Source organism: Armigeres subalbatus, chromosome 2 (assembly GCF_024139115.2).
Source record: "Armigeres subalbatus isolate Guangzhou_Male chromosome 2, GZ_Asu_2, whole genome shotgun sequence".
Taxonomy (NCBI): domain Eukaryota; kingdom Metazoa; phylum Arthropoda; class Insecta; order Diptera; family Culicidae; genus Armigeres; species Armigeres subalbatus.
Window position 1 is genome coordinate 250,381,523 of NC_085140.1, and position 21,176 is coordinate 250,402,698.

The 21,176-nt window shown below is 39.2% G+C and overlaps 1 protein-coding gene across 2 annotated transcripts in view; it reads right to left on the reverse strand.

Annotated features, from left to right (window-relative positions):
• Positions 1-21,176, reverse strand: part of LOC134212064 (hemicentin-1-like) — a 707,443-nt gene that overhangs the window by 469,365 nt on the left and 216,902 nt on the right. For both annotated transcript variants that reach the window (XM_062689571.1, XM_062689570.1), the window contains 2 exons: positions 326-586; positions 56-252 (listed from right to left, as the gene is read on the reverse strand). In XM_062689571.1, the coding sequence (XP_062545555.1) occupies positions 56-252; positions 326-586 (458 nt within the window). The remainder of the gene's footprint in view (positions 1-55; positions 253-325; positions 587-21,176) is intronic.

The following is a 21,176-nucleotide window of genomic DNA, read 5'->3' on the forward strand; positions in this document are numbered from 1 at the left end:
ATCATATTTCATACTTCATACATGGACATTATTTGCATATGGAACAAACACTTACAGTTAACGGACAGCGTGACGATCGTCTCCAGTCGGTGTCCCTCCGGCATGGCTCGGTTCCACACCACGCACCGGTACTTGGCCCCGTCGTCCTCTCGTCGGGGAAGTACCGAGAGCGTGCTCGTCGTCTGCAGATCCTTCGAGCCACCCTTGTTGATTGGTGCTGGCAGCGGGATGTTTGTTCCCACACGGTACCATCTGTTCGAGGAGGGAGGTTACGCGTCACAAATCCGTACTGTGAAAATATTGATCTTAAGATTAAGATACTTACGATATCGTCGGATCCGGTGAGCCACCTATACTGCTGCAGGTCAAATCGAGCTTCTTGTCCTCGGTGGCAACGGCTATCGTCCCGGGCGCAACTAAGGGTGGTTGGGGTGGCGTTAGTACCGTCAGGTTGTAGTACTGTTGGTGCACATCAGCGCCGGTGCCACTGGCTTTGATTCGGCACTCGAACCGGCCATTGTCCCGGCTGTACGAGGTGTTGGTGATATGCAGATCGTAGACACCTTTTTCGGGCCGAAAGTCAATTCTGAAAATGGAGGAGAACACAAAATATGTATTTATCAAATGAGTGGTTAGGTAACTGAAATGCAAAACAAGAAACGGGCCTCCACCATTTTCCAATTAAACCGATAATTACCACCCAGTGACATCAACTCAAATAGACAAAATACAGTCGGCAAGAAACTGTTTTGATTTGCATGCAGAGGTCGTAGAACAGTTTTCTAAGCCTAGCAATTTGGGCGTTTCAGTTGGGTGGTTCCATCATGCCAACTGGCGTGAGAAATCGTGAAGAAAAGCAAAACAGTTCCGGAGTCTTTGAGGCGAAGGAAGACGGTTTATTTGTAGCGTAGCTCATAGTTTGTTATGATTTACGGCTTTCCAGCAGACGTGCTCCTCGGTCGGTCATTCGAAGGGGGTGGAGTAGCTCAATGGAATCTGACAGGAAACACATGTAATTTCGTGAAATAATAAACAAATTTGTAGCTGGTTCCATCGTTCGAAAGAAGAAAGAAGTCGCTCTTTGTGTGGTTCATCGACAGTAGTTTATTAATTTACCTTCTGGAACGTAGCGCGGTGGAAAAGGGAAACCCATAATTACACGGATTTCATCGTGTAATCGTTTGAGTTGGAGGAGCCCTCCCTAGAAGAAAATATATGAGTTAACGTTCAACCCGTGCCAGACCGTTTCTTGTTTTTGGTTATTTATCAGCCAATGCCAAGCGATATAGGCCGGAATCCATCGAGAATAAATTCAAAATATTTATTTAGAAATGCATCAGAAAATCCATCAAAAGTCGCAAACCAATCCAATCATCGAGCGTTCGACATTCCATCCGTTCCATTTCGATCCACTGACAGCTAGCCAGCGCGGGGAAATGAAAATTTATTCACGAGCCATCCCAAGCAATGAACTATGGTAGAACGTAGAAAAGTATTCGACTTCCCCTAGCAGTAGGTAGACTTCGACTCTGAACTTGCATTTGTAAATCAGATTTTATGGAATTTTGATGCTTTTGCTGCTCGTGATGCGAAAACAAAGAAATCTCATTCGATTTCTGCGCGAAGGGCGAGCACACGATGATGGGAGAAATTTGATTGGAACCTTCTTTGCCTGCTCCGACCGGATGTGATTTGTGGCGGAATGTCAGAGCGAAACCAGATTTATGACATTTTTTTTCATTGAGGAATAAAACGGATGATGGCTTGTTGTACACAAGTTTAACGATGGGAATAGAAACAGTGGTTCTAATATCTAATGTACAGCACCCTAGGTGAATTCATCTAGCGGTGAATTACGCCTTTCTTATTATATTTTACCATAATTTTAGAGCGTTTTTATTGAGCAGGATAGCAATCGTTTTGATACAGTGAAATCCGTTACACTGAAAGGCCATTTTCCTGAAAACATTTGGAAACTGTAGTTTTCTATCATAATTTTCAACAACCACTGGGGTCGTGGGTTCGAGTCCCATCGAAGGAAAGTAGTTACCTACCATTTCTTCTTATTGGCACTGGGACATTGCCGCCTCGCAGCTTAGTGTTCATTCAGCACTTCCACAGTGATTAGCTGCGAAGTTTCTAAGCCAAGGTACCATTTTTGTGAGATCGTAGTGTGCCGTGCGCGAGTAATGACGTCTAAATATTTTGCTTCCGTGATTTTTGCCGACCAATCGGCGATTTTAGATAGTTTTGGTTGGAGTGGGTGTTCTCGATTTGTCGGGAGTGTAATCTTCGAATGTGACATTTTGTGTGATTTTTGATCCGATCGAGTTTTGTATGTATGGTTTATGGCACCGGTTCCTATTCAAAAGTTAATATCCAGCTTGCGATAAATGTGGATTTAGTGCGAGGAAAATGTGTTTTGTAGTTTCGGCTGGCATGGAGTACTTTAATCTCCAGATTACATCAAGATATTACTTATAAGTACAATTTTCAGAGTTTATGCCTTCCAGTGAATAAAAGTGGTACGGGTGACGGTAAAGTTTCACTGAATAGCAATCAATCAGTGATTTATCAGCTACACCGGTAGTTGATGACAATGAATAGTGAAGGAGTGTTTTGATGGAAAGCAGCGTTACGGGAATACCGCAGGAATAGCGTTGCGCTGTGTGAAATGAGGAATTGGTGACGATGCAGCGGAACTAAAAAGTTTGCGGGAGCTGCAATATGGTTTGATAGAATAAATCTTTTTAGTTAGAGTGGTTATTTAAAAAGTATCCAAAATATTACCATGTTAAATATTAAATTGGGTTTTATGACTTTTTTGAAAGTTTGCGGTTTTCAAAATCCTTTACTTAAAATACAGTGAAGAAAATCAACAGAACCTTATTACAAAATCAGTAATGAGTGGTTAATTAGTCAAAGCTCTGCCTTTATATGACTTATTAATTCCGATTGGAAACAAATGGTGGGTAGGGTCCCCTAGTAACACAGTTCACATCGATTTGGTTGCAGCAACTCCAATGTGACTGGATTTGGTCGCATATGAGTCACAGAGACTGATATGTAACAAGGGGCTACTCGGGTCATTTGATATATTTTACTTTCTTTCTCGTTTCAGAGAGCGAACAATGGCGCTTAAACCTAGGCGTATGCGCCAGGACTAGTTTAATAGCTTCGTCCCATCCCAGGACAATTATCAATGGAGCAGTCTTCAAAAGTTCCTTTGCATTGCGTTACTTTGATGCAGAAAACATGGAGGTGGAGAATGCAAACTCCTTATTTAATCAATCCATCCTTGCTTCGATTGAAAACATCATTTTAGTAAAAATACCACATCAATGATTTGAATCATTTACCTTCTCTTTATGTTGAAAATGCATGATCTAGTCCTCAGTGCGTATTTTAAACCGTTGTCAAACCTTTGAGTGTATATCTTCAACTGAGACGGTGGCAGGAGAATTCATACCCAGTTTTTAAGTATTTCATTGAGAACATAATTGTTCACTATTTAAATATGGGTCGAGAAAAGCAAAGTGAATGTCGAAAATATTTTGCTTGGTCCGAGTCAGAAAAAAATTCAAATGTATAATCGATGGTTGCCCTGGCTATGGCTTCACAAAAGACCATATTGGAATCTTTTCTCGGCACATTTGAAACAAGCATCCCGATATCGCACAAGTATTTATCAGCTGTCCTGTTTCTTGATGTTGATGATAACCATATTTTTAATTGCATATTCATTGATAAGGTGCTTAGCATTTCAATCAAACGCAAGCCAGAAGCTCAAGATGACAACTCTGTTGCAAGAGTGGTGAAAAAGGTTATAGTCACTTTGGATCCAAATGAGTTTCGATCTGGTATTGTTGAAATTCCGGCCAAGCAATCGATATCATTTAATTTCTTCAATTCAGAAGCTTGCAATAAGACGATTGATCCCTTGGCTAAAGCCCTCGGAATAACAATAAACTCGGATTCGGTATCCACTGAAGTAGTAAAGGTAGCCTCTGAAATAAGAAACATACTCTCTGAAAGAATCAAAAACCGGATGATATGCCTCAAATGTGACAGTGCATCACGTCATGAGAAAAAAAAATCGGTGTTAACGCACAATACTTACATAATGATATTGTGCAAGTTCAAACGCTGTCAATGTTTGAAATTAATGAAAGGCAGACTACCGCTAATTTGAAAGAGCGAATCCTTCAAGTTTTGGAGCAATACCAAATCAGTGTGCTTAATATCTACGTTGTTACAGTAGATAACAGTTCAAATATGATCGGATGCGTCAAACGACTTGGTGCTGAGCAAGCATTTGCACTGAACTCACGTAAAAAGGCAATCAAACTCATCAAATGCTTTAGCCAAGCAAGCCTTTGGCACAGCAGAGTGCGATTGAATTCGCATTCTATACCGTCCCGCCCAGACAGTTACTGGGGGTCATGGAGTGCGATCCTCTCGTTTAATAAACAATGTGCACTCGCTTGGCTGTGGATATACAATAGTAAGCAAATGTGGAGATTGGACAAATCAAGCATCCGAAAGATATTCAATTTGCAAAAAAGAGAGCTAACCGCGGTGGAGGTTGGTACTCGGATTCTGATGGCTTTTCCGCAAACGTGACCTTTAAGTGTGTGTGGGACACTATATTACAGCGCTGCATTGATGATGGAAATGAAGACTGAAACAACACTCACACATAGGTCGACAACATAGTAGTTGTCAACCATGTTGCGCATGCGCAAGTTAACGTTGCTGCAGAGTTAGACCTGTGTGAGTACACACTACTGCTGATCGAGGCTTTATAATTCGTTCAACCGTAGGCACGGGCCTCTTTCTGCATCCAGCACTCATCGAGGTAGAATGCGTCCCCTGACACAGACGGTTGGGTGATTCCGCTTGAGAACGGTGTTAGCCAGTTTGCACAATGGCGATCCTGTCAGGTATAATATCATCGATGATATTATATAAAAAACAAATTCCGAGGTGTGTAAGCGAGAATCACTCAACTGGATGTTAAACAGTTGGACGACATTTTGTGTGTATTTCGTGATATTGCGAAAACGAAACCGCATTTCGCTAGTTTGTGGGACGCAAGTTAGCAGAAACTGTACGGGTTGGTAATTCGGGACGAAAACTACCGCACAACTACCACTAGCGGGAAGCTTGATGGAATAAAACCGCCGGAAAAGGCGGTTCTTCTGTTAATTTGTGGGACGCAAATTAAAGGAGAAAAATATGTGCTTTAGTGTTTTCGGGACGAAAACAAACGCACAATCATCGTCGGCAGGATGCGCGATGAGGAAAAGTGTCGGAACGACAGTTCTTTTGTTAATTTGTGGGACACAAATTGAAAAAGAAAATGTGTTCCTTTATGTTTTCGGGACGAAAACTAGCGTACGATCATCGTCAGCAATGAGAAGAAATGCCGGAACGGCAATGCTTCTGTTAATTTGTGGGACGCAAATTGAAGAAGACATTAGTATGATGAGAAGAAAGTGCCGATGGCCAATTCTTTAATTAATTTGTGGGACGCAAATCGAAAAAGAAAATGTGCGCAGAATTGTTTTCGGGACGAAAACTAGCGCACAATTATCGTCAGCGGGATTCTCAAAGAGAGGTAAATGCCGAAAAGCCAAATGTTTGTTACTTTCGTTAATTTGCGGGAAGCTCATTAAAAACGAAAATTTGTGCATCACAATGCTTTCAGGACAAATGCTAGTGCACAATGCTCACTAGTGCGATGCTCGATAAGAAGGAATACTAGAGAGACACACTAGTTTCACTTGTAGTTTGTGGGACGCAAATAATAAAAAAAAAAAGAACGATAAGTGCAATCATGTTTATTTGAAAAGGAAATGTGAAATTTGTTTGAAAAATGTTGTTTGCTGTAATTACGCAGAAGAAAAAAAAAGCAATAAATTTTGCTTGCTTTGCTATTGTATGAAAAAAAGTGGAAAACGAATAGTCTAGTACTAGAATAGTAGTGGTGCTGTAGTCATTTTTAATATTTTATCATATTTGACTTTAATAAGCTGAATTCAAATGATAAAAATGCACCATGTTGTAAGGAATGTTTCGTTTTATCAACAATATCGGTTTGACATTTACAGTACCAATATTTCGATGCAACCTAGATGTTGGTCATACGAGCAGGAGCGATATTTTTTGTTCTCCTTCCCGCATAAATCCAAACTGTAAAAAAAAACGCACGCAAACGTATTCATTGTATTTGTCTCATAAAGGCCGCTATTGGCCGTGGTAGTTTCTGCTTGTCCGATTTCAAGGATTTCGGGATGATGCGCTGCTTAGCTTGCCTACGTGTGCTCGCGATGACGATCGTACGGGAAAAGGGGTTGAGGATTGCTCTCGACGAATTCACGGCGATGCGAAGCAAGAGAAAGGTTAGAGTAGTCTCCCGCATTCGTGCTCAAAATGGAATGGTGCTCGGGTTATACTGTACGGCTTACGTGTCCTTTCCAGGGGCACATCAATACCGCATACAAACGATTACGTTCCACGTTGAATCATAATGGTAACTGGACCAAGTACTCGACCATAATCGTACTGTAGTCTGATAACGTATCGACCATAGTGGCTGCGGTTTTCGTAGACCGGACTGTATAAGCAACGGGTTGTTAAGAATGTTGACCGTAAGAAAAGATTTCCTTCATTCATTTTTTGAGGAAAGATTTTTATCAGTAATATATTGATTATGGTTCGTAGACTGTAAACCACATTGATTAAGGTTGAGGTAATTGTTTTACCATAGATATGTACTGTTCGAAGAACTTAATTTTAATGGGTAACGATATCAACTATGTCCATGTTATATTTGTAACTGTTCGAAGAACAGTAAGTGATTATGCGGGTTGTTGGGTATTTTAATAACTGCGATCATTCGTTAGATCTATTGTGATAAGTGAGGAGCGACTCTAGTAACTCTTTTACTTTGGCATCAGCTCGTTAATAAAATTGATGACGAACACGACATCATAACCGAATCCCTGGTCGAACATAGACACCAGTAAAAACAACAGTAGCTGAAAGATATGCCAGGATGCCGTTAAATCGATAGTCGAATAAAATGATGGGAACGGCAATTCATCGGTGACAGAATTAGAAACACCGATACCAGTGACTGAGTATTCTCACTAGAAAAAGGACTTGCGGAGCTACCGCGCCTCCTACTCAAATAACACGCTAGTGAAAAGCCTGTTGTAATCGATCAATCTAGGGCTGTACTAAGTCATCGGACCTTCATCAAGTGTGCGTATGGACCATATCCCACCATTCCTGAAGAATGTGCTATCAAACGGCATGTGGAAGGCTTTCAATAGGTTGCAAGAAAAGTTTGAGATAGCCTTAGCCATATATAACATCAAACTCGGTCAAAAAAAGCACAGTACATATCTATTTTCCGCATATCTTCAAAATATGCTGCATGGCTTAAAGCGGGCTTAAAGCGCAGTCTTCATAAGCCCGACCGAACACTTTTTTTGCTTGTTTTGTTTCTTTTTTTTTTAGCTGAAGTGGGATGTGTGGGACACTATATTACAGCGCTGCATTGATGATGGAAATGAAGACTGAAACAACACTCACACATAGGTCGACAACATAGTAGTTGTCAACCATGTTGCGCATGCGCAAGTTAACGTTGCTGCAGAGTTAGACCTGTGTGAGTACACACTACTGCTGATCGAGGCTTTATAATTCGTTCAACCGTAGGCACGGGCCTCTTTCTGCATCCAGCACTCATCGAGGTAGAATGCGTCCCCTGACACAGACGGTTGGGTGATTCCGCTTGAGAACGGTGTTAGCCGGTTTGCACAAAGTGGTCTTGTTGTGTAGGGGTTATCACGCCTCTCTAGAGAGTAGGAGGTTGAGGGTTCGAGTCCCTCCAAGACACGTGGATTCTTTTTCGCAAATTTCATATCAATTTGTCCATTTCGAAACATATGCTGTGCATATGCACAGCCAAGATATTTAACAAAAAAATCAAATATCATATTTACCTCTTCATCGAAAACGTTCAGTGCAAATGCTTGCTCAGCACCAAGTCGTTTGACGCATACGTGATGAGGACGACTTTAAAAATTCAGAAGCAGATATTGATGAAGATTGCGACGATAACATCGTTGATGATGAAATGCAGTTGAAAGACATCTTCTCAAGCACCAATTCGAAATGTATCGACTTAGTACGCTATGGTGCTCACACTCACACTAGCTTGCAGTTAACGGTGCGATCAAACAAGATATATTAGCGAAAATATCTTCAATTCGATCGAAGCTGAAACTTATGAAAACTGCTCAATATCGTTCGTTGTTCATGGTAGCGAATGTTCCTCTACCGAAAATCAGTGTAGCTACACGTTGGAGCTCCAAATACAATATGTTCCAGAATGTAGTGAAGCATGAAACATTCTATAGAACTGTCGGAAGTAGCGATGAGAAGATCAACATTACCGTGGAAGAATGGATCTTAATTAAACAGTTTCTTGAAGCATTCGAACCAGCAAACATTCTAACGAAATAGTTACAGAAGCAGAGCCTTATCGTTGGAGACATGTTTCGACTTATCAAAATCTGCCTGCACAAATTGCAGATTATTGAGAGTAAAGGAAATCCCTTGGTGGTTGAACTGAAACATAATTTGGAGCAGCGAGTGCATCAAATTTTTACCAGCAAAGCTGCCAAAGCTGCTCTTTTCTTTGATCCTAGATGGAATTTTATGGACTCTCCTTTCCTAACCAAAGACGATAAAGCAATTGCAATAGTAAGATTTTTTTTCGTTTTCCATATTTATTTTTAATCAATTTTTATTTAACAACTCTTTTAACATCAACAGGACCACATTTTAAAAATGGCAAAGATTTTGAAAACAGTCCAGGTAAACAGTAACTCAGGAAACTCATGAAGAACACAATCAAGATTCGCAAAACACAACCGTAGGAGATGAAGATTTTGAGAAAAGTCTGGAAAGTGAATGCATTAACCACATGGCATCCACAAATTCGCCAAACGTCGATCTTAAAATCAAGCTTTTGAGTCTTGTCAAACCCAAACAACGCTTGGACTCGAAAACGGATGTATTAAAACTGTGGGAATCGAGGCGATATGACGACCCTGATCTTTATCTGCTGGCAATGGTAGCATTAGCTGTTCATTGTACACAAGTTTCGGTTGAGAGATGCTTCTCAGGCCTTAAGCTATTACTAGAAGACCATAGATTGAGATTAGCCTCATCGAAGTTAGATGATCTTATGATTATTAGATTTAACATGAATTTACTTTCTTATTATCTTATTTTATATTACACTCAACCCTCTTTTTACGGCAGTTTTTTTTACGTCACTTCGTTTTACGGCCTCCTTTTTACGGCACGTGACGTAAAAAGAATTTGAAACATTATTGACATCCAAAAGTAAGCCTATGAAAAGGCACTCTTAGAAACCCAAAGAACAAAGTAGATGCTTTGTATACACATCATTTGCCTTCAACAATTGTTCCGTTTCAGGTCATCCAAGAATTTCCTGGAGTCTGCATGCGTAGCCGAGGACCTAAGGTCTATAAGCGTGGCGAAAGAGCTGTTATCTATTGTAAGAAATGGTTTATGCCCAATTTGATATATTGAACCAAATTCCATTCCAGGTCATACAAGAATTCCCTGAATTATAGGTCTTAAGGTCTACCCGCGATACCGAAGGGCTGTTATCTCTTTTATTAAATGGTTCATGCTCTATATGATCTATTAAACCAAACTCAATATACCTTAAGCAGCCGTTCCTTTCCTGGTCATCCAAGAATTCCCTAGACTCATCAGCCGCGGATTCATCCCAAATATGTTCTCCGAGTATTTGTCTTTCACTTGCGTCTCAAATGTAGGCATATGAGTTGTTCTAAGATCTCCAAATTGCCCTTGAGTTTGAATCAAATGGTCTGCCGAATCAACCAAGGCTTTCATGATGTCCCCAGCCGCGGTATCAACCTAATTATGTCCTCCGAGTATTTGTCTTTCAAATGGGTCTCAAATCCAGACATGTAGAAATCCAGAGATGTAGTAAGATCTCCAAATCCTCCTGGAGTTTGAATCAAATGTTCTAAAGAATCAACCAAGGCTTCCATGATGTCCATAGCTGCAGTAATAACCCAATTATGTCCTCCGAGTATTTTTCTTTCACTTGCTTCTCAAACTCAGACATATGAGATGTAGTAAGATCTCCAAATCCTCCTGGAGTTTGAATCAAATGGTCTGAAGAATCAACCAAGGCTTCCATGATGTCCATAGCTCCGGCAATGACCCAATTATGTCCTCTGAGTATTTTACTTTCACTTGCGTCTCAAATCCAGACATATGAGATGTAGTAAGATCTCCAAATCGTCCTGGAGTTTGAATCAAATGGTCTGCCGAATCAACCGAGGCTTCCATGATGTCCTCAGCCGCGGTATCGACCCAATTATGTCCTCCGATCATTTGTCTTTCACTTGGGTTTCAAATCCAGACATATGAGATGTAGTAAGAACTCCAATTCGTCCTGGAGTTTGAATCAAATGGTCTGCCGAATCAATCGAGGCTTCCATGATGTCCTCAGCCGCGGTATCAACCCAATAATGTCCTCGGAGTATTTGTCTTTCACTTGCGTGTTAAATCCAGACATATGAGATGTAATAGGATCTCCAAATCGTCCTGGAGTTTGAATCAAATGGTCTGCCGAATCCACCGAGGCTTCCATGATGTCCCCAGCCGCGGTATCAACCCAATAATGTCCTTCGGGTATTTGTCTTTCACTTGCGTCTTAAATCCAGCCATATAAGATGTAGTAAGATCTCCAAATCGTTCTGGAGTTTGAATCAAATGGTCTGCCGAATCCACCAAGGCTTCCATGATGTGCATAGCTGCGGTATCAACCCAATTATGTCCTCCGAGCAATTTTCTTTCACTTGAGTTTCAAATCCAGACATATGAGATGTAGTAAGATCTCCAAATCGCCCTGGAGTTTGAATCAAATGGTCTGCCGAAGCAACCAAGGCTTCCATGATGTCCATAGCTCCGGCAATGACCCTATTATTAGCAATTTGATTGTGACTCAATTCGGCAATTCATATATGAGACATATGAGATGTGGTAAGATCTCCAAATCCTCCTGGAGTTTGAATCAAATGTTCTGAAGAATCAACCAATGCTTCCATGATGTCCAGAGCTGCGGTAATAACCCAATTATGTCCTCCGAGTATTTTACTTTCACTTGCGTCTCAAAGCCAGACATATGAGATGTAGTAAGATCTCCAAATCGTCCTGGAGTTTGAATCAAATGGTGTGCCGAATCAACCGAGGCTTCCATGATGTCCTCAGCCGCGGTATCGACCCAATTATGTCCTCCGATCATTTGTCTTTCACTTGGGTCTCAAATCCAGACATATGAGATGTAGTAAGATCTCCAAATCGTCCTGGAGTTTGAATCAAATGGTCTGCCGAATCCACCAAGGCTTCCATGATGTCCATAGCTGCGGTATCAACCCAATTATGTCCTCCGAGTAATTTTCTTTCACTTGCGTCTCAAATCCAGACATATGAGATGTAGTAAGATCTCCAAATCGTCCTGGAGTTTGAATCAAATGGTCTGCCGAATCAACCAAGGCTTCCATGATGTCCATAGCTGCGGTATCAACCCAATCATGTCCTCCGAATAATTTTCTTTCACTTGCGTCTCAAATCCAGACATATGAGATGTAGTAAGATCTCCAAATCATCCTGGAGTTTGAATCAAATGGTCTGCCGAATCAACCAAGGCTTTCATGATGTTCATAGCTGCGGTATCAACCCAATTATGTCCTCCGAGTAATTTTCTTTCACTTGCGTCTCAAATCCAGACATATGAGATGTGGTAAGATCTCCAAATCGTCCTGGAGTTTGAATCAAATGGTCTGCCGAATCCACCAAGGCTTCCATGATGTCCATAGCTGCGGTATCAACCCAATTATGTCCTCCGAGTAATTTTCTTTCACTTGCGTCTCAAATCCAGACACATGAGATGTAGTAAGATCTCCAAATTGTTCTGGAGTTTGAATCAAATGGTCTGCCGAATCAACCAAGGCTTCTATAATGTCCATAACTGCGGTACCAATTATGTCCTCCGAGTATTTTATTCCCAAGGAACATTTCTAGTTCTATAACGGTCATGAAAACCATTATTTGCTCTACATGATTTCGGTAAAATCAGCATAAAACTGAAATGTTTGTGGGGATGGTTCTAGCAATTTTATTGTGGCTAAATTCGGCAATTCATATGGGCCATGCCCTTTTTGATCCATAGAACTAAAGTGAATACGGCTTCAACTATTGTTCCATTGCATATTATCCATGAATATCATCCATCCCTGAAATATAAGCTTTACGGTCAACACGCGTAACCAAAAGGCTGTTATCTCTTTAAAAAAAACTTGCTCATACCCGTTTTGATCCATATGACTAAATTGGATACCTCTTCAACTATTGTTCCATTCCAGGTAATTTAAGAAAGTCATGGAGTACTGGTCTTTAGGTCTACAGGATTATTATTTTTAAATGGTTAATCCCGTTTTGATCCATAGATCCATATTAGATACGCATTTAACAATTATTCCACTCCAGGTCATCGAAGAAATATCTGAAGTCTAGACTTCGTGGCCGGGGACATAATGGAAGCCTTGATTGATTCGGTAGACCATTTGATTGAATCTCTAGAACAATTGGGAGATCTTACAACATGTTACATGTCAGAATTTGAGACGCAATTCGCAAACTATCCAAATTCCAGGAAAACTTTGAGATCTTACAACACCCCATATGCATTGATTTAAACTCCAGGACAATTTGAAGATCTTACAACATCTTACATGCTAAAATTTGTGACTCAAGTGAAAGACTAATACTCAGAAGACAAAATTGGGTTGACACTGCGGTTGGAGGAACCATGGTAGCCTTGGTTGATTCATTAGACCATTCGATTCAAACTCCAGGACAATTTGGAGATCTTACAACACCTCATATGTCTTGTTTTGAGATACAAGTGAATTCAAAATATTTAGAGAACATATTGGAGTTGATACCACGGCTTAGGACATCATGAAATCTTTGGTTGATTCGATAGATCATTTGATTTAAGCTCCAGGACAATTTGGAGATCTTAGAACATCTCATATACCTGTATTTGAGACGTTAGTAAAAGACCAATGCTCAGAAGACAAAATTGGGTTGACACCGCGGCTGGGGACATCGTGAAAGCCTTGTTTGATTCGGCAGAACATTTGATTCAAACTCCAGAACAATTTGGAGATCTTAAAACGTATCATATGCCTGTATTTGAGACGTAAGTGAAAGACAAATAATCGGAGGACATAATTGGTTTGATATCGCGGCTGGGAGCACCATGAAAGCCTTGGTTGATTCATTACACCATTTGATTCAAACTCCAGGACAATTTGGAGATCTTACAACACCTCATATGTCTTGTTTTGAGATGCAAGTGAAAGACAAATACTCAGAGAACATAATTGAGTTGATTCCACGGCTTAGGACATCGTGAAGGCTTTGGTTGATTCGATAGACCATTTGATTCAAACTCCAGGACAATTTGGAGATCTTACAATATCGAATATGCCTGTATTTGAGACGTTAGTAAAAGACCAATACTCAGAAGACAAAGTTGGGTTTACATCGAGGCAGCCTTGGTTGACAATGTAGAACATTTGATTCAAACTCCAGGACAATTTGGAGATCTTACAAAATCTCACATGCCTGGATTTAAGACGCAAATGAATGACAAATACTTGGAGGGCATGATTGAGTTGCTACCGCGGCTGGGGGCACTATGGAATCCTTGGTTGATTAATTACAAAATTTGATTCAAACTCCAGGACAATTAGGAGATCTTACAACATCTCATATGTCTTGTTTTGAGACGCAAGTGAAAGACAAATACTCAGAGAACATAATTGAGTTGATTCCACGGCTTAGGACATCATAAAGGCTTTGGTTGATTCGATAGACCTTTTGATTTAAATTCCAGGACAATTTGGAGATCTTACAATATCGAATATGCCTGTATTTGAGACGTTAGTAAAAGACCAACACTCATAAGACACAAGTGGGTTGACACCGAGGCTGGGGACATCATGGAAGCCTTGTTTGATTCTGTAGACCATCTGATTCAAACTCCAGGACAATTTGCAGATCTTAAAACATCTCATATACATGGACAAGTGAAAGACAAATACTCGGAGGGCATGAGTGGGATGATACCGCAGCTGAGGACATCGTGCAAGCCTTAGTAGATTTGGTAGACCATTCGATTCTAACTCCAGAACAATTTGGAGATCTTAAGACATCTCATATACCTGGACTTGAAACGCAAGTAAAAGGCAAATACTCGGAGGGCATGATTGGGATGATACCGTGGCCGAGGGCACCAAGGAAGCCTTGGTTGATTCATTTCACCATTTGATTTAAACTCCAGGACAATTTGGAGATCTTACAATATCGAATATGCCTGTATTTGAGACGTTAGTAAAAGACAAATACTCAGAAGACAAAATTGGGTTGATACCGAGGCAGGGGACATCGTGGAAGCCTTGTTTGATTCTGTAAACCATCTGATTCAAACTCCAGGACAATTTGCAGATCTTAAAACATCTCATATGCCTGGACTTGAGACGCAGGTGAAAGACAAATACTCGGAAGGCATGACTGGGATTATACTGCGGCTGAGGACATCATGCAAGCCTCAATAGACTCGGTAGACCGTTTGATTCAAACTCCAGGACGATTTGGAGATCTTACAACTTCATACATGCAAGAATTGAAAACGGATGTGAAAGACAAATAATCGGAGGACAAAATTGGGTTGACACCGAGACTGGAGACATCATGGAAGCCTTGGTTGATTCGGTAGACCATTTGATTCAAACTTCAGGACAATTTGGAGATCTTACAACACCTCATATGTCTTGTTTTGAGACGCAAGTGAAAGACAAATCCTCGGAGGACATAATTGAGTTGATACCACGACTTGGGACATCATGAAGGCTTTGGTTGATTCGGTAGACCATTTGATTCAAACTCCAGGACAATTTGGAGATCTTATAACATCTGCTGGATTCGGAGAGATCTTACAATACCTCATGTAAGACGCAAGTGAATGTATTTGAAAGTATCCTCACTATCAATAAATTAAGTGAAATACTAGAAATTTCAGCAAAAATTCTTTTTACGTCACATTCGATTTACGTCCCCCCAATAAGTGACGTAAAAAGAGGGTTGAGTGTATCTTATATTATCTTATTATCTCTTTCTTATTTCTTATTTTGTAGTTTTTTTTTTCTATTTGTGTATTTATTAGGCTCATTCGTTTACTACAAAGATCTATGAATTTGGTAATATAAATATTTGGTCGGGGTTCTACATAACCGTGCCAAGCTGCGTTTTGACTGTGATATTTTGATCGCAAAAGGATAACGAAGCTTAATTTATATCACTTCATGTCCGGATTTATTGTAGGACATTGGCAGCTAAATAAAATTTCCATTTATAATTAGAAATTTTCCATAAACAATTAGGAAATTGCCAATAAAAAAATCAGGGTATGAGCAATAAATAATTATAAAATTTCCACAAATAAAACAAAATTTCCATAAACTATTAAGAACTTTCCAGAAAACAAAAATAAGTTAGCACTTTTGAAAGCGAAAATTGCAACTATAAAAGAAGATTTTTTTAAAGAAATGGAAATGTTCCAAGGAAAAAATACAAAATTTCCATAAATAAATCAATATCAGCAATAAACAATAACAAAATTTTTCACAAAATATTTTTTTTTTCATAAAATAATCAATAAAGAGAAAGAAAATTTCCATAAAAAAATACAAGAAAGCAATGAAGCTGATGAAATTTTACATGAACTTTAAATGCTTTTAAACAAGGGGTCATCTATGGAAAAAAAGCACAGTTTGATTCCTTTTTTTATTTCTTTATGGATTTTTTTTATTTTTTTATTGCTTTTTATTGATCATTTTGTGGAAAATTTATATTTTTTTATGGAAAAAATATACTTATTTTGTGGAAAAATTTGTAATTTTTTACTGCTAATATTGATTTATTCATGGAAATTTTGTATTTTTTTTCGTGGAACATTTATTTTTTATGGAAAATTCTTCTTTATAATTGCAATTTTGCTTTTAAAAGTGCTTATTTATTTTTATTTTGTGGAACTTTTTAATTGTTTATGGAAATTTTGTTTTATTTGTGGAAATTTTATATTTATTTATTGCTCATACCCTGATTTCTTTATTGGCAATTTTCTATTTTCTTATGGGAATTTTCTAATTGTTTAGGGGGAGTATTTATTTTAGCCCTCAGTTATAGGGCTGAGGGTTATCCGATACGATTCACAATCAATTAAATTTACTACACTCAAACCTGAGCAAAAAATATTCATGGTTGACGCTTGATGCAGAACCCCGGCCATTTAATATTCTAACAACAACAATTATTTATTTCTTGCGAGCACACTACTTTCTCGGGCGGGAGCCTTTGACTTGACCCGTTGGCATGGAATACCTGGCACCTGGATTACTTTTGCCACTTCTTCTAGCTTCTTTGCTTGATCATTATACTGGTGGCAGATCAAACACGCGTACGTACCGTACATTTGCACCAGCCACACACATACCCACTTCTACAGACCATATTTCCATTTGAACACGTGAACTGCCGTGAATATGCATTTTTTATTAGCGCCTTAGTTTTCCAACTGTTGCTCTCGACAATAGCATCGGAAGATCTAAATATGTTGTCGTTAATAAATCAATAGTTTCAATGGAATTGGCAAATTGCTGGAGAGTATACGAGAAGATTCATATTAAAATCTTAAAAATAGATCGAATGGTTAAAACGCTATTAGCGACCAAAATCTTGCCTAAACTTGTGAGGTTCCGACTTGTAAATTTTCGTTTTACACCCCCCTGATCGAAAAGGAGCATGTTTGAAATGATTTAAATCTAGGATAGGATGCGACAAGTAGTCATTAAAAATCGTACCGATTTTCTGTCACAATCGTACCGGTTGCTAATTGGTTGGAAATGACATTCGATTACTTCGATTGGCGGCGGCGCGTTTTTCGTAGGGCAGCATGTTGTTAGTTTGGCCGTGTTGCTGGTTTGTAAAGTTGGTAATAAGCAATATACGTGAATGTTTGAGTTCGAGTTTTTTGGCACAAAATCAATTTATATTAAACTGCAAACGCCCTATAAATTATTCTCGAAGGTTGTACAGATTTAAAACTGTTGATTTTAGGCATTATCATTCACTTTTCTGTCATTTTAGATCTTAAACTCTTTTTTTAATTAGCAAAAAACTTCTATCTGCTAGTCTTTTGCTTCTCTTACATAAATAATATAAATAATGGATGGAACGGAAAGAAAAACATCAAGTTTTGATACATGATATCTGAAAGATTTTGTACCAAATTAATTTGGCTGCACTGACGATCACCTCGTTAGAGCAACCGGCTAAAAAACAACAAGGCAGTCTCAATTGAATTGTCACATCCTATCCTAGCTGCCACCGAAGCTCAATGATGATGATTTATGTATCATCAGCACTAGTGGAAAAGGTAATCACATTATTTGTTAAAAATTTCAGGTTCAGGTTCAATACCTTGGACTCGACCATGGACAGTGCGTATATTATACTAAATGATAGACGTCATTGCCTACAAAGGATGGATGTTTTATGACGCCCTCAAAGACAAGTGCTTTCGGTGTGGAACGATGAGATATAAAAAGGCCCCAACATCAGATACGGAATTCACAGGGTAATACTAATGACACACTGGTGGTATTCGTACCATGGTACAAGAATCTTGAAATTAGTCTTGGAAATATTTTCTTGTCACCTTGTACCATGGTACAAATACCACAAGTGTGTCCTTAGTATAATCTAGATTTAAATCAATGATGCAGTATTTTCAATCAAGTGTGCAAAGGAGTAATTTAATGTTGATATTCCAGTGCATCACACAGCGAATCATTTTTTCAAAGCATACTTTTGTGAATCCTTCGCGAAAAAGGATGCTCTTTGAAGACTGTCAATGGAGTGACATTAATTTTCTTAGCATGGTCACTCCCAACGTTCGTTCAAACTCATGATATCATTTGCTTATGATGATACTCCTAAAACAATTTCCCTACCAACCATCCAACTCCTTGACATCTATGAGGGCGTCGGTGAGTCGTTGGCCTCTCGTTAAATAGATGAGATAGATTCCCTTCCCTAGTAACGGAGAAGATGGGCGTGGCCGGCAATGGTAGTTTTAATGCTTTATCATTTTGGACCTCCAAATGGGTTTCTATTAAATCCCAAATAGTAATCCATGAGCAGTTGGGGTAAGTAAGCTAAATAATATACATGACAGCTATCAGTTTGCAATCTACGAAATACTCCGTTACAACGCAACAACGCAACGCAACGCAAGGTACCATTTTTGCATACGTATATCATAAGGCTAACACGATGGTAGTTTTATGCCCAGGGAAATCGAGACAATTTCCAATCTGAAAATTACCAAGACCGGAACCGGGAATCGAACCCAGCAACCCTCAGCATGGTCTTGCTTTGTAGCCGCGCGTCTTACCGCTAGGCTAAGGAGGGCTAAGAAGTTACTTTTTTTCAAATCATAATCTTCCATATAATGTACATATTCCCATCTGAGTTTTCAGAACATTGTAAAACACAGATCCTTTTGAATCGTAGAGTCACAACCATTTCAAAGAATAAAAAAGTTACTTCTTGGAGTTACTTAGATAAACGCGATAAAGATTTCGTTTAACCAACATTTTTGTCTAATCAACTGTCGTTCTACGCAATTATTACGAAGCAAAGAGCTGTTTTACTTACCACCATCGGGGGTGACAATGGGTCTGGGGGTAAGAATGGGTCATCGCTCTCACCGGCAGTCTGAAGGTCGTAGCGCAAAATCGTTAAAAAAGGTCTCTTATATTTTAGTCTTCTTGCCTTCAGATACATTTAATCTTTTCTACAAGCACTCTAAGTAGTTGAAATAGTGACCTATTCTCACCCCCATTTGATCCATTGTCACCCCAGATGACGGTAATGAAGTATTTATCTATTTATTCCGCCTTCGACTGGGTCGTACAGACTACTTCTTATAAACTATCCTATTTATATCAAAACAACGTACATCGATAACATCTACATTGAATTCTTCACTATTACAAAATCAAAAATACACAACGTAAAACAAATGGACATTATGAAATAATCAGACACCAACTAAATGGTCTTATTACTGGGCCTCCGCGAAGAATAAGCGTGATTTTTAAAATACTCTGCATCTCATTCCAGGTTGCCAATATGGAGTATGTAATACTATGTTTTGACGATACTTTGAAGTAAACATAATCGAGCGTTGAAATATTTCTCCAGGGAGGTCAAACAAGTAACAATTTTAACCTTTTTGGCTCCATAGATTTCGGCTTAAGCTACGATAAAAAATCTCATGAAAATTGTGTAGATTACTCGACTGAAGTCGCCTTGCTATTGATTAATCCGTAAAACATTGGTAATCATTCATATGAGTTCTGAATGACCTTTTATTGAGTAACAATATCTACATTGAAATGAAATATAAACTTGAATTATTAACTAATTCAGGGTACTGGCTCATTTGGGGTAACGTCCCGTTCGGGGTAATGGCCTTCTGAGTGATGGTATTATGGGTAGCGTTTTCTCCTGGTGTACAGAAAATCCAGGATGAGATTGGCGGCTGAAAAAACAACAAAGCTGCTGGATTTGATCAGCTACCAAGAGAGCTACTTAAACACGTGGTGAGGTGCAGACTAGATCGCTGCACTGGGTAATTACTAAACCTGTGAGTCGATTGAAATTTTGTCGGCGACGGCGTGAAAGATCATTTCCAGTCGGCATCATATCGTACACAACCGGGAATGGTTCGACGTGAACTTATTTTATACATTGAAAAAATATCTCTTGTTTGTACATATATGATCTATAGCTTCTCAATAAATTTTTCTTTAAAATTTCTACTCAAAATTTACCGGGAAATTCATTGAAGCTTCATCCAGGAAATTCTCTGAAAATTGTCCTGCAAATTCCTCTAGAAGTCCTTTTAGAAATCCCTTGAGATGTTCGTATGAAATCCTCTGAGTGTTTTCCTGTTTCAGGAATTATCCCAGAAATTGCTCCAGAAATCTCTCAGGAGCTCCAGGGATGTTTCATAAAAAATCCTCCTAGACATCACTATATCTAATGTCAGGGTCCTTCAGGAATTTCCCTTCATATTACGCAAAGAATTGATACGGAAATTCTTCTAGGAATTTCTTTGGAAAAACTCATAGGAATTCCTCAAAGAGATCCTTCATGGAATCATCTGAAACTCCTGTAAGAATCACTTTGAAGGGCGATTCAAACATGACGACCATTACTTTTTGATATTTCTAGACCAACCTCCCTTTTCTGTCACGCTTTTTTGTATACCTAGTATATGTACTGTTACAATATCTAAGACACCTCCCCCTCCCCAAACCTGCGACATCATTTTTGAACGACCTCTTGGACATTCATTCAGCGATTTCTCCGGATATGCTTATAGCAAACCATTCCTAATGAAATTTCTGCGGGAATTCTTCCAGGAATTTGTACAGCAGTTCCTTAAAAAATTTCGCTGGAAACTTCTCCTTGAATTTCTCCCAAAATTCTACCAGGGACGTCTTTGAAATTCCTCCGGAAATGAAAAAAATCACCCATGAACTTCTATGGCAACGGTCCCATGAACTTCTCCAAAAAATTCTTCAGAAATGCTTTAGAATTTCCCCTAGGATCTCCCCTATAAAATTTTCAAGGGCTTCTTCGGGAACTTTTTCAGGCCTCCTTTTTCAGAAACCCATCCAGAAATTCTTCAGAATAGTTTTTCAAGGATTCCTTTAAAAACTCCCTGAGAAGTTCACTCAGAAATTTCCCTAGATACTACTTCGGAAGCTCCTTCGGAAACCTCTCCAGGACCAGTTCCATGGATCATTCATTCATTCATGTGTCCTGAGCATCCCTAACAAAATTCGTGACGGTCTCAGATTTTAATCTGCAGAATGACCTACATCTTC